We start from the raw sequence: 22758 nt of genomic DNA, 5'->3' as shown, positions 1-22758 counted from the left end.
TTTCAATAAATACGGATTCCAGGAATTTTTAAATTAGCTTCTTTTTTGATACTTCAAGGTTATACGAAAATGCAAGTTTTGTTTCAACATTTTTTTTCTTAATATTTTTCCAATCCAACCCAACAATTATTATACATCATTTTAAAGAGAAAGCTTTGAACTTTAATTTAAAATAAGTTTCATTCCTTAATTTCAATAAATTCGGCTTCCAGTAATTTTTAAATTAGCATCTTTTTTGACATTTTTAGGTTATATGAAAATGTAAGTATTGTTACAACATTTTTTTTCTCAATATTTTTCCAATCCAACCCAACAATTATTATACATCATTTTAAAGAGAAAGCTTTAAGCTTTAATTTAGAACAAGTTTTATTCCTTAATTTCAATAAATACGGCTTCCAGGAATTTTTAAATTAGCTTCTTTTTTGACATTTTTAGGTTATACTAAAATGTAAGTTTTGTTTCAAAATTTTTTTTCTCATTATTTTTCCTATCCAACCCAACAATTATTATACATCACTTTAAAGAGAAAACTTTGAGCTTTAATTTAAAATAAGTTTCGTTCCTTAATTTCAATAAACACGACTTCCAGAAATTTTTAAATTAGCTTCTTTTTTGACACTTTTAGGTTATACGAAAATGCAAGTTTTGTTACAACATTTTTTTTCTCAATATTTTTCCAATCCAACCCAACAATTATTATACATCATTTTAAAGAGAAAGCTTTAAGCTTTAATTTAGAACAAGTTTTATTCCTTAATTTCAATAAATTCGGCTTCCAGTAATTTTTAAATTAGCATCTTTTTTGACATTTTTAGGTTATATGAAAATGTAAGTATTGTTACAACATTTTTTTTCTCAATATTTTTCCAATCCAACCCAGCAATTATTATACATCATTTTAAAGAGGAAGCTTTAAGCTTTAATTTAGAACAAGTTTTATTCCTTAATTTCAATAAATACGGCTTCCAGGAATTTTTAAATTAGCTTCTTTTTTGACACTTCTAGGTTATACGAAAATGCAAGTTTTGTTTCAACATTTTTTTTCTTAATATTTTTCCAATCCAACCCAACAATTATTATACATCATTTTAAAGAGAAAGCTTTAAGCTTTAATTTAGAACAAGTTTTATTCCTTAACTTCAATAAATACGGCTTCCAGGAATTTTTAAATTAGCATCTTTTTTGACACTTTTAGGTTGTACGAAAATGTAAGTTTTGTTTCAAATTTTTTTTTCTCAATATTTTTCGTATCCAACCCAACAATTATTATATATCATTTTAAAGAGAAAACTTTGAGCTTTAATTTAAAATAAGTTTCGTTCCTTAATTTCAATAAGCACGACTTCCAGGAATTTTTAAATTAGCTTCTTTTTTGACACTTTTAGGTTATACTAAAATGTAAGTTTTGTTTCAAATTTTTTTTTCTCAATATTTTTCCTATCCAACCCAACAATTATTATACATCATTTTAAAGAGAAAGCTTTGAGCTTTAATTTAGAATAAGTTTTATTCCTTAATTTCAATAAATACGGCTTGCAGGAATTTTTAAATTAGCATCTTTTTTGACATTTTTAGGTTATACTAAAATGTAATACTTCCAATATTTTTGACAGATTTAATTAATATTTAATAATTAACTAATTAAACGACCTTTAAAGGTTTTAAATGTCACAGGTTTAATTAGTGCCTAAATATAACTCGGAATTATTACTAAATATTGTAATTAAATGATGATTACTTTCACATTTTTTTATTTATTAATTTTAATACATAACTTGCGGTTTTCGTAATTAATTTCCTTTTTACGAAGGTTCAAACCGCGGAAACCAACTGAGGAAAGAGCAGTTTCTCTAAATGACCTTTCTTCTTCACCGATTTCGGCGCGCCGTGACCCGGTTTCCCCCAAAACTGATTCCACGTGGTAAAATGCATCTTCGAATAGCACAAATCGTCTTCTTTAATTTTCTAGATTTAAATTAGAAGAAAAATTAAAAATATACTATTAAATTAATTAATTATACTTTGATATCGTCTAATTTCTTCGACATTTGTTTAGTGAGTTCGTTCAAGTAATTTTTGTTTTGTTCTTGGAGTTTTATGTAATAAGTTCTGGAATGAAATTAACTTTATGCGTCAGATTAAAAATATAAAAATAAAACGTACAAACATCGCTTTTCTTTCGTTATATCTGTGCTAATTAACGGAATTAACGGTGGATATCGTTTCTTGGCGATTAAATTTACTAAATCGTCTCCAGAACCTTTACAAGAACGTAAAGGGCTGAGCCTGTATGGTTTTATATCGACGATTTTTTTATTAACTTCGTATTTTTTTGAATAAAGCGGTTTGGAAGGGAATTTAAACTGTTCTTTGGGTTTTAACTTTTTATAATCGTTGTCTAATTGGTTTAAAGTTTGTTCATCAGACCAACCCTAAAAGTGATTAATGATTAATAATTTTTTTGGTTTAATTTTATTATTTAACCATTGATTGAAGAAAATTTAACCCGATATCTTTAGGTTGCCTCCAAAGGATTCCTCCGGGTCCCGGTTTGCCCCAAGGTGGGGTTTTCGCCATCTAAAAATTATTATTTACCACAAGATATAATTAAATGATATCAAAATTTTTATACAAGATCAACGTTTTGTTTCAAATCGTCCCTTTTTTCTTTTTCTTTTAATTTTTTGCGCTCGTACACGATTTTATCTACAAAAGAAAATAAATACAGTTAAAGAAAGTGAAATTTTACTTCTTTTTTTTGAATTATTTATTTATAGGTGTGCTCAGCGAGAAGTTTAAAGAAAACTTTCACCGACAAGTTTCAAAAGAATTAATGTCTTTTGTTAAAGGACACAATTTCAATTTTATGTTTTTAATTTAGTATTTTCTGTTTTAATTATTTAGTTGTACCCAAATGTTTTTTGTACTCCTCTTGCTCCAGCCGATTCTTTTTGTATCGAATGTTATTTTCAACAGCATTTCTTAAATCTTTGTTCCATTGAAACCTTAACAACGGATCTTCTAAAGTTCGTATTCGATGTGGAGCCCCCCCACCGGGTTTCCCCAAATTTAAACTCCCAGTTAATCTTTTACACTTAAAAAAAAATTTTTTATAATCATAAATACATAAATAAATGAAAATTCATCACCTTTTGTAGCTCATCATCCGGAAAAATCTCTTCCATTCTTAAATTCCCCAACCCGCGGGGATGAACAGGTTTATTCCACGGCCAAAACTTTTCCAACATCTCCCTATTTAATTGTTGCTCTTGCTTCTTATTCATATTTCTGATTTGATTTTGCTTCGAGTTATCCCTAAAAGTGACCATAACTTTAAACAAGTTTTATTAAGAGGGGTGTATCGTAACGCTTTGTATCGGAATGGGGCTAAAACGAATCGTAATCGAACCGGAACAGTGGGGGCGTTTTGGTGACAGGCACGAAAATCGCGAATAAATCGGAAATACGCGTGAATGTCACCGAAAAGAATCAATAAGTTATTAAAAAGTATCCCCAAAAACCGCATCGAACAAATTCAAATTAAATAAACCATCCTATATAAAATAAACCCCGCAACTTTGTTATCAAAATTCTAAAAACCAACTAGATGAGTGATCAGTAATTCCCACATGAATTCAGTATCTGTCTGAAAACGTTAAAATCCCAACATCCTGTTTACGTGATAAAGACCGATCTCTAAAAAGAGTATAAAGTGGTTAACCAGTAATCACAAAGAGGTCAAAATGAGTGCATTGCATTTAGTAGTTTTAATTAGTGTATTGATCGAAGTTGATTTAATGTAAGTTTAAATCATAATCGCTTTTACTTAATAACAAAAAAAATTTTCAACAGTAATCCAAAATTAAACTTTTGTCCTCGACAATGCGTTAATGGAGTTTGCTTCGGACGAAATATTTGCGTTTGTAAAAAGGGGTTTATTAAAGATCCCAATAACCGATTTATATGTAAACCGCAATGTTCGAAAAATTGCATAAATGCAATCTGTTCAGCTCCTGAAGTTTGTACCTGTAATACGGGATATATATTAGAACCGAAAAATAAGTACCAATGTAATCCGAAATGTACGAAACCGTGTATAAATGGAAAATGCACATCGCCCGATAAATGTTCTTGTAATAATGGATTTATTATCGACTCCAAAAATAAATATCAATGTAATCCAAAATGTTCGAAACCGTGTCTAAATGGGAGATGTACAGCGCCCGAAACGTGCTCCTGCAACAACGGGTTTTTAAAAGATGCCAAAGATAAATATAAATGTAATCCTAAATGTTCGAAACCTTGCATTAATGGAGTCTGTTCTTCACCTGAAATTTGTACGTGTAATAATGGATTTATAATTGATCCAAAAAATAAGTACCAGTGTAATCCAAAATGTTCAAAACCTTGCTTAAATGGAAGATGCACAGCGCCAGAAACGTGTTCCTGCAACAACGGGTTTTTAAAAGATGCCAAAGATAAATATAAATGTAATCCTAAATGTTCAAAATCTTGTATTAACGGAATCTGTTCCGCTCCCGAAATTTGTACCTGCAATAACGGATTTATACTTGATCCAAAAAATAAATATCAATGTAATCCGAAATGTTCAAAACCGTGCCTAAATGGGAGATGTACAGCGCCCGAAACGTGTTTCTGCAATAACGGGTTTTTGACTGATGCCAAAGATAAATATAAATGTAATCCGAAATGTTCAAAATCTTGTATTAACGGAGTCTGTTCTTCACCTGAAGTTTGTACCTGCAACAATGGATTTATACTTGATCCAAAAAATAAATATCAATGTAATCCGAAATGCTCAAAACCGTGTCAAAATGGAAGATGTACAGCGCCGGAAACGTGTTCTTGCAATAACGGGTTTTTGACTGATGTCAAAGATAAATATAAATGTAATCCGAAATGTTCGAAACCTTGCATTAACGGAATCTGTTCTTCACCTGAAGTTTGTACCTGCAATAATGGATTTATACTTGATCCAAAAAATAAGTACCAGTGTAATCCGAAATGTTCAAAACCGTGCCTAAATGGAAGATGCACAGCGCCCGAAACGTGTTCTTGCAATAACGGGTTTTTGACTGATGCCAAAGATAAATATAAATGTAATCCGAATTGTTCGAAATCTTGCATTAACGGAATCTGTTCTTCACCTGAAGTTTGTACCTGCAATAACGGATTTATACTTGATCCAAAAAATAAATATCAATGTAATCCGAAATGTTTAAAACCGTGCCTAAATGGAAGATGTACAGCGCCCGAAACGTGTTCCTGCAATAACGGGTTTTTGACTGATGCCAAAGATAAATATAAATGTAATCCTAAATGTTCAAAACCTTGTATTAACGGAATCTGCTCCGCTCCCGAAATTTGTACCTGCAATAACGGATTTATACTTGATCCAAAAAATAAGTACCAATGTAATCCAAAGTGTTCAAAACCATGTCTAAATGGAAGATGTACAGCGCCTGAAACGTGTTCCTGTAATAATGGGTTTTTGACTGATGCCAAAGATAAATATAGATGTAATCCTAAATGTTCAAAACCTTGTCTTAACGGAGTCTGTTCTTCACCTGAAGTTTGTACCTGCAATAATGGATTTATACTTGATCCAAAAAATAAGTACCAGTGTAATCCGAAATGCTCAAAACCGTGCCTAAATGGGAGATGTACAGCGCCCGAAACGTGTTCTTGCAATAACGGGTTTTTGACTAATGCCAAAGATAAATATAAATGTAATCCGAAATGTTCGAAACCTTGCATTAACGGAATCTGTTCCGCTCCCGAAATTTGTATCTGCAATAACGGATTTATACTTGATCCAAAAAATAAGTACCACTGTAATCCGAAATGTTCAAAATCGTGTCAAAATGGGAGATGTACAGCGCCCGAAACGTGTTCCTGCAATAACGGGTTTTTGACTGATGCCAAAGATAAATATAAATGTAATCCGAAATGTTCGAAACCTTGTATTAATGGAATCTGTTCTTCACCTGAAGTTTGTACCTGCAACAATGGATTTATACTTGATCCAAAAGATAAGTACCAATGTAATCCGAAATGCTCAAAACCGTGCCTAAATGGGAGATGTACAGCGCCCGAAACGTGTTCTTGCAATAACGGGTTTTTGACTGATGCCAAAGATAAATATAAATGTAATCCTAAATGTTCAAAATCTTGTATTAACGGAATCTGTTCCGCTCCCGAAATTTGTACCTGCAATAACGGATTTATACTTGATCCAAAAAATAAATATCAATGTAATCCGAAATGCTCAAAACCGTGTCAAAATGGAAGATGTACAGCGCCGGAAACGTGTTCTTGCAATAACGGGTTTTTGACTGATGCCAAAGATAAATATAAATGTAATCCGAAATGTTCGAAACCTTGCATTAACGGAATCTGTTCTTCACCTGAAGTTTGTACATGCAACAATGGATTTATACTTGATACGAAAAATAAGTACCAATGTAATCCGAAATGCTCAAAACCGTGCCTAAATGGGAAATGTACAGCGCCCGAAACGTGTTCTTGCAATAACGGGTTTTTGACTGATGCCAAAGATAAATATAAATGTAATCCTAAATGTTCAAAACCTTGTATTAACGGAATCTGCTCCGCTCCCGAAATTTGTACCTGCAATAACGGATTTCTACTTGATCCAGCAAACAAGTATCAATGTAATCCAAAGTGTTCAAAATCATGTCTAAATGGAAGATGTACAGCGCCTGAAACGTGTTCCTGTAATAATGGGTTTTTCACTGATGCCAAAGATAAATATAGATGTAATCCTAAATGTTCAAAACCTTGTATTAATGGAATTTGTTCTTCACCTGAACTTTGTACCTGCAACAATGGATTTATACTTGATCCAAAAAATAAGTACCAATGTAATCCGAAATGCTCAAAACCGTGCCTAAATGGGAGATGTACAGCGCCCGAAACGTGTTCTTGCAATAACGGGTTTTTGACTGATGCCAAAGATAAATATAAATGTAATCCTAAATGTTCGAAACCTTGCATTAATGGAATCTGTTCTTCACCTGAAGTTTGTACCTGCAACAATGGATTTATAGTTGATCCAAAAAATAAATATCAATGTAATCCGAAATGTTTAAAACCGTGTCAAAATGGAAGATGTACAGCGCCTGAAACGTGTTCCTGCAATAACGGCTTCTTGACAGATGCCAAAGATAAATATAAATGTAATCCTAAATGTTCAAAACCTTGCATTAATGGAATCTGTTCTTCACCTGAAGTTTGTACCTGCAACAATGGATTTATACTTGATCCAAAAAATAAGTACCAATGTAATCCGAAATGTTCGAAACCTTGCATTAACGGAGTCTGTTCTTTACCTGAAGTTTGTACCTGCAACAATGGATTTATACTAGATCCAAAAAATAAGTACCAATGTAATCCGAAATGTTCGAAACCGTGTCAAAATGGAAGATGTACAGCGCCCGAAACATGTTCCTGCAATAACGGGTTTTTGACTGATGCCAAAGATAAATATAAATGTAATCCTAAATGTTCAAAACCTTGTATTAACGGAATCTGCTCCGCTCCCGAAATTTGTACCTGCAATAACGGATTTCTACTTAATCCAGCAAACAAGTATCAATGTAATCCAAAGTGTTCAAAATCATGTCTAAATGGAAGATGTACAGCGTCTGAAACGTGTTCCTGTAATAATGGGTTTTTGACTGATGCCAAAGATAAATATAGATGTAATCCTAAATGTTCAAAACCTTGTATTAATGGAATCTGTTCTTCACCTGAAGTTTGTACCTGCAACAATGGATTTATACTTGATCCAAAAGATAAGTACCAATGTAATCCGAAATGCTCAAAACCGTGCCTAAATGGGAGATGTACAGCGCCCGAAACGTGTTCTTGTAATAACGGGTTTTTGACTGATGCCAAAGATAAAGATAAATATAAATGTAATCCGAAATGTTCGAAACCTTGCATTAACGGAATCTGTTCTTCACCTGAAGTTTGTACCTGCAACAATGGATTTATACTTGATCCAAAAAATAAGTACCAATGTAATCCGAAATGTTCGAAACCTTGCATTAACGGAGTCTGTTCTTCACCTGAAGTTTGTACCTGCAACAATGGATTTATACTTGATCCAAAAGATAAATATCAATGTAATCCGAATTGCTCGAAACCTTGCATTAACGGAGTTTGTTCTTCACCTCAAGTTTGTACTTGCAACAATGGATTTATACTAGATCCAAAAAATAAGTACCAATGTAATCCGAAATGTTCGAAACCGTGTCAAAATGGAAGATGTACAGCGCCGGAAACGTGTTCCTGTAACAATGGGTTTTTGACTGATGCCATAGATAAATATAAATGTAATCCTAAATGTTCAAAGCCTTGTATTAACGGAATCTGTTCTTCACCTGAAGTTTGTACCTGCAATAATGGATTTATACTTGATACGAAAAATAAGTACCAATGTAATCCGAAATGTTCGAAACCTTGCATTAACGGAGTCTGTTCTTCACCTGAAGTTTGTACCTGCAACAATGGATTTATACTTGATCCAAAAAATAAATATCAATGTAATCCGAATTGCTCAAAACCTTGCATTAACGGAGTTTGTTCTTCACCTGAAGTTTGTACTTGCAACAATGGATTTATACTAGATCCAAAAAATAAGTACCAATGTAATCCTAAATGTTCGAAACCGTGTGAAGATGGAAGATGTACAGCGCCCGAAACGTGTTCCTGCAACAATAGATTTTTGACAGATGTCAAAGATAAATATAAATGCAATCCGAAATGCTCTAAATCTTGCATGAACGGAATCTGTTCCGCTCCCGAAGTGTGTACTTGCAACAATGGATTTGTACTTGATCCAACAAATAAGTATCAATGTAATCCGAAGTGTTTAAAACTGTGTCTAAATGGAAAATGTACAGCACCCGAAACGTGTTCCTGCAATAACGGCTTCTTGACAGATGCCAAAGATAAATATAAATGTAATCCTAAATGTTCAAAACCTTGCATTAATGGAATCTGTTCTTCATCTGAAGTTTGTACCTGCAACAATGGATTTGTACTTGATCCAACAAATAAGTATCAATGTAATCCAAAGTGTTTAAAACCGTGTCTAAATGGAAAATGTACAGCACCCGAAACGTGTTCCTGCAATAACGGCTTCTTGACAGATGCCAAAGATAAATATAAATGTAATCCGAAATGCTCAAAATCTTGTATTAACGGAATCTGCTCCGCTCCCGAAGTTTGCACCTGCAACAACGGCTTTGTACTTGATCGAGCAAACAAGTATCAATGTAATCCAAAGTGTTCAAAACCGTGTCTAAATGGAAGATGTACAGCGCCTGAAACGTGTTCCTGCAACAATGGATTTTTGACAGATGTCAAAGATAAATATAAATGTAATCCGAAATGCTTAAAATCTTGTATTAACGGAATCTGTTCTGCCCCCGAAGTTTGTACCTGCAACAATGGATTTATACTTGATCCAACAAACAAGTATCAATGTAATCCAAAGTGTTCAATACCGTGTTCAAACGGATTTTGTTCTTCTCCAGAGGTGTGTACATGTCACAACGGATTTACATTAGATACAACAAATAAACACCAATGCAATCCAAAATGCACCATCCCCTGTCTTAATGGAACTTGTTCATCGCCAGAAACGTGCACATGCAACTCCGGTTACACTTTAAATCCAACTAATAAATATTTATGCACCCCTAAATGTTCAAAATCGTGCACTAACGGATTTTGTTCGGCACCCGATCAATGCACCTGCTTTAATGGTTACACTTTAGACCATGTTAATAAACATTTATGTTCACCGAAATGTTCATATTGCAAGAATAGTTTTTGTTCTAGTCCGGGTGTTTGTACTTGTTTCCCCGGATTTGTACATGATTCAAAAAACAAATCGATTTGTAACCCAATTTGTTCTGAACCATGTCATCATGGTATTTGTACAAGTCCGAATGTTTGCACTTGCGATGTTGGATATCATAGAATTGAGAACAAAACAGGAAGTTCTTGCGTTCCAGTGTGTCGAAATCCGTGTATTGGGGGAGATTGTATCGAACCGGATGTTTGTTCATGTCCTGATTTTTACGAGTTTGATAACAAAACGTATACTTGTTATGAAATCGATGAGGGTGTCGAAAAAGGTGGATATTTTGGAATAGAAAACAAGTATTGGATGATTATTTTTGGTGCAAGTGGTTTAATTATTTTATCAAGTCTAATTGGATTTTTAGTTTGGTTGAGGCGAAGAAAAATTTGGATAAGGAACTCAGCAGAAAAAACTGGTACATTTTTGGGTAAAATAAAAATTAACTTTTTAAACATTTCTTTTTACTATTTTAGACGACATTCTTCTTTCATCGCCCGTTATGATTATTAATGGACTTCCTGCAAAAATATAACAAAAAAATTAATCAGCATTAAAAAAATTTACCTCCTAATCGTTTTTGAAAATGTTAAAAATTCATTTCGACGATAAATCCATATCCGTTTGTCGAAATTCAAAAAAATCCTTCGATAATTCGCTAAAAATTCCAGGAAATAATCTATTTATAAAAAAAACATTCTTTTCTATATTTGTAAAGAGGTGTGAATCATTACAAGATTTAAAATCAGTATAAAAGCCTCATTAAAACCCATAAAACACTCATTCAATCAAAAACTTCACTCCTCAAACGAACTAAATCAATTAAGATGATTATAAAATCAAGCTTTTTTATGGTTTTTCTAATTTATATTAGTTTGGGGGAACCAAAATCGTGTGATCCATCGTGAGTATTTCAATTAATTATTTATTTTTTTATTAATTTAATTCATTCTTTAGCGTACCAGATAGATTCTGTCAATCCGAGTGCCCCAAAGGTCATTTTTTCAATGAAACCACCAACGAATGTAAACCCCTCTGCTCAAAAGACTGCATAAACGGAAGATGCACGTCCCACGAAGTTTGCACTTGCAACTACGGATTCTTACAAGACTCTAATAACCCGTTCTTATGCAACGCTTTCTGCTCGAATCCTTGCGAAAACGGAAAATGCGTAGGATACGAAAAATGCACTTGCGATATAGGTTATTACAAAGACACAAGGAATCGTTACAAATGCCTCTCATTATGCACTAAACCTTGCAAAAATGGCACTTGTACCGGAAGAAATAAATGTACTTGCGACGTCGGTTTCCGTGCTGATAAAAAAGATGACTTTAATTGCATTCCTGATTGCGAAGGTTGCAGAAACGGTTTTTGTTATGAACCCAACGCTTGTCGTTGCGATGTTGGGTACGCTTTAAATGAAACAAGCGGAGATTGTAATCCAACTTGTCGACAACCGTGCAAAAATGGGAGATGTATCGACGTGGACGTTTGTATTTGTAATCCTGGTTATGAAAGCGAAAATGGAATATGTAAACCTGTTTGTTTTCCACCTTGCGTAAACGGTACTTGTACTGGACCAAACGTTTGTGAATGTCCGAGAGGGTTAAGATATAGCAGGGTGACTTATTCTTGTGATAAACCATGTGTTCCACCGTGTGAGAATGGTTATTGTACCTATGGGGTATGTAATTGTCATGATGGTTTCATGGGGAACGCTTGCGATCGAAAACCTGGGGGATTAAAAAAGTTTTATAACAAATGGTATGTGTTAACAACTTTTTACATTTAAACAATTTGTCATCTTACCTCTTTTTTTACGTAACAAACACTCAAATAAAAGTGAAAGTTACCATTCGATCTTCCATCATAAACTTTGATGACTGCAATACCATTTATTTCTTTCATTTCTTCCACTATGTTATTTGTAATTAAATTATTTTCTGTTTCAGGGTATCTCCATTATTTAAACGATTCAACTAATCCAATTAAATTATTATCAAGAATTAATCAATTCTTCTATTTATTTTATTGTTAAATTATATTTTAAATAAATTCTTGAGCATTCAAAGTTGTGGTTTTGATCCAAATCTTTAAGCCGATAAAAAAGAAAACTTTTAAAATTTATCCATATTTTTTACCATTTATGTTATTTTTAAGAATTAATTAATTCTAATTATTTTATTGTTGTTATAGTTGTATTTTTGATCTTGTTACCATAAAAAATAACTCTCTAAACAAAAATTTCGTACTAAAAATGGAACGTATGTGGCGCCATCTGTTGGGGATATTTTGGAATTATTCAGCTAAGAACTGAACCACTAGAATATAGGTTGGATTGGGTTTATATATAAAAGCTCCAACCACAGAATAACTGTTTGGAGCCACATAGTGGCTCCACTTAACATTCCGACTGGTTGGAAATTCCTCAGATGCAATTACCTATGGCAATTACACTTCTCAAATAATGCCACCACATTTGAATATTACTATGACATGTGAGATTGCATCTGACGAGCTTCCAAAACCAGTTATAACGAACGTTAACTGAAACAAAGCTATAATGTCAATTATAATCTAATTATTTAATCATACCATTACTATTTTATTATACTCTTACCGAAAAATCACTTTAAAATGACGTTTCCATCTGTCATTCTGTACAAACTTCAACTTTTAAAAGGTGAAGTTAGCGGCGAATTTAAAAATATAACACGATTTGGAATCTTCACTCTTTTTATACAAAGAATATAAGTTGGCTTAATTGACTAAAACCGAATCGTCCTGAAGAAGTTTCGAAATATTGACGTTTTAAAAATTATGAAGTTAAAGAAAAAAATTTTCAAATCTATTAACTGAGGTCGCTCACATTTTGTTTTTACCCTTGTTATAAATATACTTTTTCTATTTATTTTATTGTTGAATTTAATTTAAAATAAATTCTTCAACATTCAAATTTGTGTTTATGGGGATGAAATCTTTAAAGATAAAATAGAAAACTTCAAAACTTACTTAATCGAAAGATAGATGTCGCTCATTTCTCAACAATTAATTAACCAAAAACCATTAAAATAAACGTCAATCTGTTTCATTATTATTATTATTGCTTATTATTATCGAATTGAGCCCATTATTATCAATTGTAATTAATCGGATTTTTACGATATTTTCTAGAATTTCCCAACGGAGATAAGATAACGATTCAATCCGGGTTAAAAAAATTAAATTTGAGGTTAGTTTTGTAATAAAAACGTTTTTAAAAGGATGGGGAACGAACAATCGTTGAGTTCTTCAACAGAAATTAATCATAAAGCCATTGAAGTAACGGATTTTTACACACATCATTCGGCGAGCGTTAATTTTGGAAATGTTAATAATTTGTCTGTGTTTATCGGTGAAGAAGTTTTAGATGGATCTATATGGATTAAACAAACTCCTTTAGAGAAATCTAGCAAGGTAATAATCGCAACTTAATTCCCTTTTAATTAATTAACGAATTAAATTTCTTTTGTAGAATTTAATGGTTTATAGGCATCCGTGTATTTTAAAATATTTTTCATCTTGGGAAAAAGGATCGAAATTTCATTTAGCAGTTGAAGATGTAAAACCACTTTCGCTGGTTTTATCGACGTTGAATAATTTACAAATTTGTATTGGTTTATATTCGATATTAAAAGCGTTATATTTTTTGCATAACATTGCTGAAGTCTCACATAACAACGTTTGTTTGGCTTCCATTTATATTGCTAAAGATGGTAACTGGAAATTAGGTGGAATGGAATATTTATGTAAATTTAAAGAAATGACATTGGATTATATGGGTAAAACGAAAAAATATCGATACAATAAAGGCATAGATCCAAACGAAATGAAATATTTGGGAGAAAAGAAACTTGAAAGACGCGATTTTGTCGATTTATATAGTTTTAGTGTGTTAGTTTGGGATGTTTTAAAAAAAAATGATGAAATCCCGTTTTTGGGGGAGTTTTTGGAGTTATGTCGGAATGATTTGCAAAATTCCAATATTAATTTGCGACCTAAATTTGATACTTTGTTGGAGCATGACTTTTTTAATCACGATTTTATCAAAATTCATTGCTTTTTAACTGAATTACCTTTAAAGTCCGATATAGAAAAGAACGAATTTTTTACAACTTTAATTGGGAAATTACGAAATTTTGATGAATTAATAATCGCAAGCCAATTAACTAATCTTTTATTATCAAGGATGGTTTTATTAAATAAAACCGCCCAAACGAACGTTATTCCATTTTTACTTTCCCCAAAAGAAGGTAAACAAATTATTTAATTAATTAATTCAAATAAATAATTTTTTTAATTTAAGAATTAGACACAGAAGATGAAAATCTTGGTTTATTCACAACAGACACTTTTAAAAAGTATGTCATTCCAAAACTCTTAGAAATATTTTGCGTCCGAGACGCCCAAATTCGTTTATTACTCTTAGAACATTTAAATCATTACATAAACTGTTTTCAAATACAAGAATTACAATCGAACATATTACCAGAGTTATTAGTAGGTGTTAAAGACACAAACGACCAATTAGTGGCGATTACATTAAGAGCTTTAGCTGATCTCGTCCCAATTCTTGGCGCAGAAACTGTTATTGGTGGAAAACGAGCTAAATTATTTAACGACGGTCGACCAATTCAACATTTAACAAGAAAACAACGAAAATCAATAAGAAAAAACGATCTAAATACTCCTTCAAATGTTTGTATTGAAAAAGATCTTTTAGAAAACAGAGATATTTTACAAGATTTACCAGAAAGGCCGTCACCGGACGGCGAAGAAGGTGAAACTTCGACGGAAGATTTAGAAGAGGAAGATAATTGGGAAGATTGGGATTTAAATGAAGCCCAAAGAGAAATCACAAAAGATAATTTAGAAACTTCAATTAACGCCGAAATGAGTTCTATGAGTTTGGGTGTTAATCGAAAGAACTCCAAAAAAGATTTACCCGATATTTTAGAATTAGACATTAAGAATCAGAAGAATAAAACCGATTTAGATGATATTGATTTTTTTCAAGATATGGAACCAGTTATTGAAGTGAATAAATTTAATGTCGAAGCGAAAGATGTCGATGTAAGGAAATTTGGGGTTGTTAATGAAGATAAAGAGGAAGGCTGGGGTGATGACGATTGGTAATCTTTTCTAATTGGAAATCATCTCGAATTGTAAATAATTTTTTCAAAAAATAAGTAATTCAATTTAATAACAATAAGTCTTTTTTTTCCTATTTCTCTATTAAAAAATTCCTAAATGTGAGGCAGTTTTAGAATGACTTTAAGGAAAAAATTTGTTATAGAAGCTAGGTTATGTCACAATTACAATTTCTTTATATTTTTACCGAAATATTCTTATTAATCGCTGTTGATTATAAAAAATGTATTGTATTAAGATTAATTTGATGTAAAAATCATTATAATTACACCGATTTTACTCAGTTTTCACAATACTTTAATATTAAAAGTGAGGTTATGTCGAAAAATAATATTTAAATTATTTACTTTTTTTATAACGAAATTAAACATGTTTATCTCTATTCAAACGGTTTTAGAATTATTTTAAGGAATAAATCAACCCTTAATCCCTTTAAGTACGGCAAGTCACACTTTTTAAGTTCTTTTCTGATTTGTTATAAAGCTAGGTTATGTGACAATTAGTTTCTTTATATTTTTACCGAAATATTCTTATTAATCACTGTTAATTATAAAAAATGTATTGTATTAAGATTAATTTGATGTAAAAATAATTATAATTACACCGAATTTACTCAATTTCCACAATACTTTAATATTAAAAGTAAGGTTATGTCGAAAAATAACATTTAAATTATTTACTTTTTTTATAACGAAATTAAACATGTTTATCTCTATTCAAACGGTTTTAGAATTACTTTAAGGAATAAATCAACCCTTAAGCCCTTTAAGTACGGCAAGTCTCACACTTTTCAAATTCTTTTTTGATTTGTTATAAAGCTAGGTTATGTGACAATTACTTTCTTTATATTTTCACCGAAATATTCTTATTAATCACTGTTAATTATAAAAAATGTATTGTATCAAGATTAATTTGATGTAAAAATCATTATAATTACACCGGATTTCCTCAGTTTCCACAATACTTTAATACTAAAAGTGAGGTTATGTCGAAAAATAATATTTAAATTTTTTACCTTTTCTATAACGAAATTAAACATGTTTATCTCTATTCAAACGGTTTTAGAATTACTTTACGGAATAAATCAACCCTTAATCCCTTTAAGTACGGCAAATCACACCTTTCAAGTTATTTTTTGATTTGTTATAAAGCTAGGTTATGTGACAATTACTTTCTTTATATTTTTACCGAAATATTCTTATTAATCACTGTTCATTATAAAAAATGTATTGTATTAAGATTAATTTGATGTAAAAATAATTATAATTACACCGAATTTACTCAATTTCCACAATACTTTAATATTAAAAGTAAGGTTATGTCGAAAAATAACATTTAAATTATTTACTTTTTTTATAACGAAATTAAACATGTTTATCTCTATTCAAACGGTTTTAGAATTACTTTAAGGAATAAATCAACCCTTAAGCCCTTTAAGTACGGCAAGTCTCACACTTTTCAAATTCTTTTTTGATTTGTTATAAAGCTAGGTTATGTGACAATTACTTTCTTTATATTTTCACCGAAATATTCTTATTAATCACTGTTAATTATAAAAAATGTATTGTATCAAGATTAATTTGATGTAAAAATCATTATAATTACACCGGATTTCCTCAGTTTCCACAATACTTTAATACTAAAAGTGAGGTTATGTCGAAAAATAATATTTAAATTTTTTACCTTTTCTATAACGAAATTAAACATGTTTATCTCTATTCAAACGGTTTTAGAATTACTTTACGGAATAAATCAACCCTTAATCCCTTTAAGTACGGCAAATCACACCTTTCAAGTTATTTTTTGATTTGTTATAAAGCTAGGTTATGTGACAATTACTTTCTTTATATTTTTACCGAAATATTCTTATTAATCACTGTTCATTATAAAAAATGTATTGTATTAAGATTAATTTGATGTAAAAATAATTATAATTACACCGAATTTACTCAGTTTCCACAATACTTTAATATTAAAAGTAAGGTTATGTCGAAAAATAACATTTAAATTATTTACTTTTTTTATAACGAAATTAAACATGTTTATCTCTATTCAAACGGTTTTAGAATTACTTTAAGGAATAAATCAACCCTTAATCCCTTTAAGTAGGGCAAGTCACACTTTTCAAGTTCTTTTTTGATTTGTTATAAAGTTAGGTTATGTGACAATTATTTTCTTTATAATATTTACCGAAATATTCTTATTAATCATTGTTAATTATAAAAAATGTATTGTATTAAGATTAATTTGATGTAAAAATAATTATAATTACACCGAATTTATTCAGTTTCCACAATACTTTAATATTAAAAGTGAGGTTATGTCGAAAAATAATATTTAAATTATTTACTTTTTTCATAACGAAATTAAACATGTTTATCTCTATTCAAACAGTTTTAGAATTACTTTAAGGAATAAATCAACCCTTAATCCCTCTAAGTACGGCAAGTCACACTTTTCAAGTTCTTTTTTGATTTGTTATAAAGCTCCTTAAGGTTATGTGACAATTACAATTTCTTTATATTTTCACCGAAATATTCTTATTAATCACGATTAATTATAAAAAATGTATTGTCTTAAGATCAATTTGATGTAAAAATCATCCCAATTACAATTAAATTCTGCGAATTTTCCACAATACTTTATACTAAAAGTGAGGTTATGTCGAAAATATTTCAATTTTTCCATGACGTTATAATATATGGTTACGCCATCTAGTAGTAAGAGACAGAAAAACGATAACTGTCATTGGTTAAGGCACAGATTTCTGTTATTCTGTGGTTAAAGTTATGTTAACAATAGAGTTCAGATGTAGTTATAAGAAGTTTTATAAGTTATTTTTAATAAACGATTTTAAAAGTAAAGTTACTTAGATTTACGTCCATAAACTTATAACAGACAAACGTTACGTGGCGCTGTGAATTAGAGAACAATAGAAAATAAATTGCTAACTTTTAATAAAAGTATAAATAATAAATAATACCTGATAATCAATCGTTTTTCGCGTTTTAATGATTAATACCCGTTTTCTTGATTATTTTTGATGATAATGAACAAAAAAAATTATCTCTAATCAACTTGTCAAATTTGTAAATGCAGTGCTACCACATGTTTTTTTTGTGAAAATCAACTTTATACATATAACTTAACAATTTGGAAACTGATTTAAAAAAGAATAAATTATTGTATATCATAAACTTAGAGAAATCTATTTTATTTATTCTTTTCCATAAGTAACATTTTAATTAGATATTAGCCCTAGTGACTTTTTGTTTTGGTTAAACCAACCTAACGTCATTTTGACATATTATTTGACATATAACCCTTTATAATTTCTTTTTATTTGATAAAATAGTGTCATTTACCTTTCACGGATCGCTTAATCTTTATTATTGAAACAGCTCGGTGGGGGAGAAGATAACCGTAAAAGTTAACGGGTAACCTTTAAAACGTTTCATACGTCCCATATCTGGGTCAATAGCACGTTCCGGGCATTAACTATTCAAACGCTGCCCATTGATTACTTTTCGATCGAAACGTTACGATTGCATACAAAATTTTCATCTTTGGACGCGGTCAGTTTCCTTCCATTATTCATCACTGCGTTCGCGTTTCGTGTATTGAGAGGGTTGGGTTGGGAGAACCCCGTTTTGGTATAATTACTGAACCCCCCAATTCCGTTTCCATCGCCTCGTTAATTCCACGAGAAACGGCCGTTTTAAATTTCCTTTTGCTTTTAATTGCCTTCAAATAGGAGTCAAGGAAAAAAAGTATTGCTGTTAATTTCTTTTATTTCTCTTGCAATTTATAATTAGCAACCGTAATTTTCTTAATGGTCATAACTTTAAACGAAAAGAAATTGAAAGAAACTCTTATTGTATTTTTATTTTTAATTTTAAGGCTGGGTAAATCGATTATAAAGTGTCAAGGTTTCTTTTTTATTGTTAAATAAAGTATTATGAGAAAACGTGCATATTTTTGCCGATCGATTCTAATAACTTTGTTATTTGAGTGCATACTACGTTGAAGGAAAACTGAAACTTGACGTTCAACAAGTTTTAGAGAAACTGCGTATCTAAACCCCGATACATTAGCATTTAAACCGCCAAGGTTCGGTTTCGTAGAACGCAGGTTAATGGATTCGTCTGAAAAGCCGCGCAGCATCTTTACAACCCTCCAAGAAGTGGTTTTTGTTTACTAAACAAAAGTTTTAAAAGCTTAAAACAAACTTATTTTACGCCAACACCTCATTTATGCGCACATAAATAAGTTAATAAAAAAATAAAGTGTTAATTTTAAAATAAAAAGGAATATGTTGAGAGTGTTTTGAATTTAAAGCAGACCTAAATTCATTTCGCACGAAACCCTCGGCAACTAATGCCGTAAATTTCAATCTGGAAGCCAGAATATGCCATCAAAATTGCACCACCCCCGGCAAAATTGCAATGCCGCACTACGATTAGCACCGCACCTTTTCATTTTAAAGGGTGTGTTAACGCAAATCGTTCATTGATGATTAAATTGATTAAAAAAAATCCTTAATTAAAAATAAATATGTACTAAAATATATAACGAAATAATTGCAATTCATCAAACTTGTTTAATCAAAAAAATTTTAACAGTCCAAAGTAAACGAAAACTTTCCCGTCAAAACCAACGTTTTCATTAACCCCAGAACAATATCAAAAATGAATATTTCAAATGAGTTTTGTATAAACGGTTAACGGTATCAGACGGATCTCGTCGACGGCGAGGTTTTGAAACTTTAATAACACAATTATTGCAAACCGTCGACCATTTTCGGGAACCATTACCGGGAAACGAAACTTTCGCTATCCCTCCAGCGCATAATACCACTCTCGTCCCATAATCAAATCTTTTGTTATTCCAAATTTTGAACGACACAATTCCCCAAACGCCCCCCGCATCCATATTTCATATAGTATTATTGATTTTACGTGCAACAACTAATTAAAAATGCAATCCATACTTTTCATTATTAATGTCCTTTGTTAATATGGGTAATTTGTTTAATCGTGTACCGGAAACGTGTAGCACAATGAATGAAAACAAAACGAGAAATGCCTCCGTAATTGTACATCAAATGCAAAATGGGGTGAACGTTACGTTCGAGGGGGGAAGTTAAAAAGGGGGTCAGCGAGTGCCCTTTTGTTCGCGCCTTCACGGGCCTCGTTATTCACGCCCCCGGGAACTACAAAAGCTCAAAAAGCTCCCGGAGCCTCGGGTAAAGTGACACGGAGCTTTTAACGGTGAGCGCGATGCCACTGCAGCTTTCCTCTGCAATAAATGTTATCGCTTGATTAGATCTGCATCTCCACCACGTTTTTACACCCCACTTTTATTATTATTTTTTTTTCTCTTGCTCAGATACACTTTGACTTCCCCTCTATTACTTTTTACATAAAGCAATGAAATGTGTTTGAACGTTTTTATAAATTATTTAATAATTTTTTATACACAAATCCTCTAAATTTATTAAAAATATTTGATACAAAGGTTAGTTTTGTATTGAAAAGTCACTCATCATGTTAAGAATGTTATGTAAGGTTAGTTTTGTTTATAACTAAATTTGCTTTGAAATGTTCGCTATTTCATGATGATATCTCAATTCGTTCTTGAGATACGATTTTTTGAATTTCTACTTTAAAATCTATAACAATCAAGTTAATAGAGTTGCATTTAAAAAATCATAACAACAATGTTTATGGAAAATAAGAATTAATTTATGGCACATTAAATCCTTATTAAGTTAGCTTTAAAATGTTCCTTATTTCATGATCATATCTCAATTCGTTCTTGAGATACGATTTTTTGAATTTCTACTTAAAAATCTATAACAATCAAATGAACAGAGTTGCATTTAAAAAATCATAACAACAATGTTTATGGAAAATAAGAATTAATTTATGGCACATTGAATCCTTATTAAATTAGCTTTAAAATGTTCCTTATTTCGTGATGATATCTCAATTCGTTCTTGAGATACGATTTTTTTAAATTGCATTCATCATCTATGATAATTATACAGAGTTGAATTTAAAAAATCATAACAACGATGTTTATGGAAAATAAGAATTAATTTATGGCACATTAAATCCTTATTAAATTAGCTTTAAAATGTTTCTTATTTCATGATGATATCTCAATTCGTTCTTGAGATACGATTTTTTGAATTTCTACTTAAAAATCTATAACAATCTAATGAACAGAGTTGCATTTAAAAAATCATAACAACAATGTTTATGGAAAATAAGAATTAATTTGTGGCACATTAAATCCTTATTAAATTAGCTTTAAAATGTTCCTTATTTCGTGATGATATCTCAATTCGTTCTTGAGATACGATTTTTTAAAATTGCATTCATCATCTAAGATAATTATGCATAGTTGAATTTAAAAAATCATAACAGCGGTGTTTATGGAAAATAAGAAATTATTTATGGCACATTAAATCCTCATTAAATTAGGTTTAAAATGTTTCTTATTTCATGATGATATCTCAATTCGTTCTTGAGATACGATTTTTTTAAATTGCATTCATCATCTATGATAATTATGCATAGTTGAATTTAAAAAATCATAACAGCGGTGTTTATGGAAAATAACAAATTATTTATGGCACATTAAATCCTCATTAAATTTGCTTTAAAATGTTTCTTATTTCATGATCATATCTCAATTCGTTCTTGAGATACGATTTTTTGAATTTCTACTTAAAAATCTATAACAATCAAATGAACAGAGTTGCATTTAAAAAATCATAACAACAATGTTTATGGAAAATAAGAATTAATTTATGGCACATTAAATCCTCATTAAATTAGCTTTAAAATGTTCCTTATTTCATGATGATATCTCAATTTGTTTTTGAGATACGATTTTTTAAAATTGCATTCATCATCTATGATAATTATACAGAATTGAATTTAAAAAATCATAACAGCGGTGTTTATGGAAAATAAGAAATTATTTATGACACATTAAATCCTCATTAAATTTGCTTTAAAATGTTTCTTATTTCATGATGATATCTCAATTTGTTCTTGAGATACGATTTTTTAAAATTGCATTCATCATCTATGATAATTATGCATAGTTGAATTTAAAAAATCATAACAGCGGTGTTTATGGAAAATAAGAAATTATTTATGGCACATTAAATCGTTATTAAATTTGCTTTAAAATGTTTCTTATTTCATGATGATATCTCAATTCGTTCTTGAGATACGATTTTTTGAATTTCTACTTAAAAATCTATAACAATCAAATGAACAGAGTTGTATTTAAAAAATCATAACAACAATGTTTATGGAAAATAAGAATTAATTAATGGCACATTAAATCCTTATTAAGTTAGCTTTAAAATGTTTCTTATTTCATGATGATATCTCGATTCGTTCTTGAGATACGATTTTTTAAAATTGTATTCATCATCTACGATAATTATACAGAGTTGAATTTAAAAAATCATAACAGCGGTGTTTATGGAAAATAAGAAATTATTTATGGCACATTAAATCCTTATTAAATTTGCTTTAACATGTTTCTTATTTCATGATGATATCTCAATTCGTTCTTGGGATACGATTTTTTGAATTTCTACTTAAAAATCTATAACAATCAAA

General features: G+C 30.6%; 4 protein-coding genes across 7 annotated transcripts in view; 3 read left to right on the top strand and 1 right to left on the bottom strand.

The window, feature by feature from the left end:
* Window positions 1-1737: 1737 nt before the first annotated feature.
* Window positions 1738-22758, bottom strand: part of LOC111420446 (uncharacterized) — an 86109-nt gene continuing 65088 nt past the window's right edge. Inside the window, exons 1-8 of one of the 4 annotated variants that reach the window (XM_071199441.1) lie at window positions 11732-11883; window positions 3153-3318; window positions 2914-3097; window positions 2636-2709; window positions 2488-2580; window positions 2167-2435; window positions 2025-2112; window positions 1738-1968 (exon numbers count right to left, since the gene is read on the bottom strand). In XM_071199441.1, coding sequence (XP_071055542.1) covers window positions 1816-1968; window positions 2025-2112; window positions 2167-2435; window positions 2488-2580; window positions 2636-2709; window positions 2914-3097; window positions 3153-3287 — 996 coding nt within the window. In that variant the 5' untranslated portion in view covers window positions 3288-3318; window positions 11732-11883 and the 3' untranslated portion in view covers window positions 1738-1815. Of the gene's footprint in view, window positions 1969-2024; window positions 2113-2166; window positions 2436-2487; window positions 2581-2635; window positions 2710-2913; window positions 3098-3152; window positions 3720-4069; window positions 4130-11731; window positions 11884-22758 lie in introns of those variants that run through there. The other 3 variants (XM_071199440.1, XM_071199442.1, XM_023053429.2) reach the window with 3 other exon arrangements.
* On the top strand, window positions 3731-10481 carry LOC111420445 (fibrillin-1-like). The gene is made up of 3 exons (XM_023053428.2): window positions 3731-3802; window positions 3856-10337; window positions 10396-10481. Exons 1-3 carry the CDS (start codon window positions 3747-3749, stop codon window positions 10452-10454), a joined length of 6597 nt encoding a protein of 2198 aa, XP_022909196.2. The 5' UTR covers window positions 3731-3746; the 3' UTR covers window positions 10455-10481.
* On the top strand, window positions 10473-11993 carry LOC111420447 (epidermal growth factor-like protein). The gene is made up of 3 exons (XM_023053430.2): window positions 10473-10823; window positions 10877-11686; window positions 11875-11993. Exons 1-3 carry the CDS (start codon window positions 10747-10749, stop codon window positions 11903-11905), a joined length of 918 nt encoding a protein of 305 aa, XP_022909198.2. The 5' UTR covers window positions 10473-10746; the 3' UTR covers window positions 11906-11993.
* Window positions 12960-15190, top strand: LOC111420452 (protein-associating with the carboxyl-terminal domain of ezrin). The gene is made up of 3 exons (XM_023053434.2): window positions 12960-13378; window positions 13437-14214; window positions 14268-15190. The coding sequence occupies exons 1-3, from the start codon at window positions 13187-13189 to the stop codon at window positions 15095-15097; spliced, it is 1800 nt and encodes a 599-aa protein (XP_022909202.1). The 5' UTR covers window positions 12960-13186; the 3' UTR covers window positions 15098-15190.

This window comes from Onthophagus taurus, chromosome 10 (genome assembly GCF_036711975.1).
Source record: "Onthophagus taurus isolate NC chromosome 10, IU_Otau_3.0, whole genome shotgun sequence".
In the NCBI taxonomy this organism is placed as follows: Eukaryota; Metazoa; Arthropoda; class Insecta; order Coleoptera; family Scarabaeidae; genus Onthophagus; species Onthophagus taurus.
This window is presented reverse-complemented; position numbering and strand designations above follow the sequence as displayed.

What these genes read in the sequence shown, in the direction of transcription:
- LOC111420445 (XM_023053428.2), top strand. Translation starts at nt 3,747, where the DNA reads ATGAGTGCATTGCATTTAGTAGTTTTAATTAGTGTATTGATCGAAGTT. An exon ending in TTGATCGAAGTTGATTTAAT is followed by an intron (nt 3,803 to 3,855) that starts GTAAGTTTAAAT and finishes AATTTTCAACAG; the next exon opens with TAATCCAAAATTAAACTTTT. An exon ending in GAACTCAGCAGAAAAAACTG is followed by an intron (nt 10,338 to 10,395) that starts GTACATTTTTGG and finishes TTACTATTTTAG; the next exon opens with ACGACATTCTTCTTTCATCG.
- LOC111420447 (XM_023053430.2), top strand. Translation starts at nt 10,747, where the DNA reads ATGATTATAAAATCAAGCTTTTTTATGGTTTTTCTAATTTATATTAGT. An exon ending in CCAAAATCGTGTGATCCATC is followed by an intron (nt 10,824 to 10,876) that starts GTGAGTATTTCA and finishes TTCATTCTTTAG; the next exon opens with CGTACCAGATAGATTCTGTC. An exon ending in AAAAAGTTTTATAACAAATG is followed by an intron (nt 11,687 to 11,874) that starts GTATGTGTTAAC and finishes TTTCTGTTTCAG; the next exon opens with GGTATCTCCATTATTTAAAC.
- LOC111420452 (XM_023053434.2), top strand. Translation starts at nt 13,187, where the DNA reads ATGGGGAACGAACAATCGTTGAGTTCTTCAACAGAAATTAATCATAAA. An exon ending in CTTTAGAGAAATCTAGCAAG is followed by an intron (nt 13,379 to 13,436) that starts GTAATAATCGCA and finishes TTTCTTTTGTAG; the next exon opens with AATTTAATGGTTTATAGGCA. An exon ending in TTTACTTTCCCCAAAAGAAG is followed by an intron (nt 14,215 to 14,267) that starts GTAAACAAATTA and finishes TTTTAATTTAAG; the next exon opens with AATTAGACACAGAAGATGAA.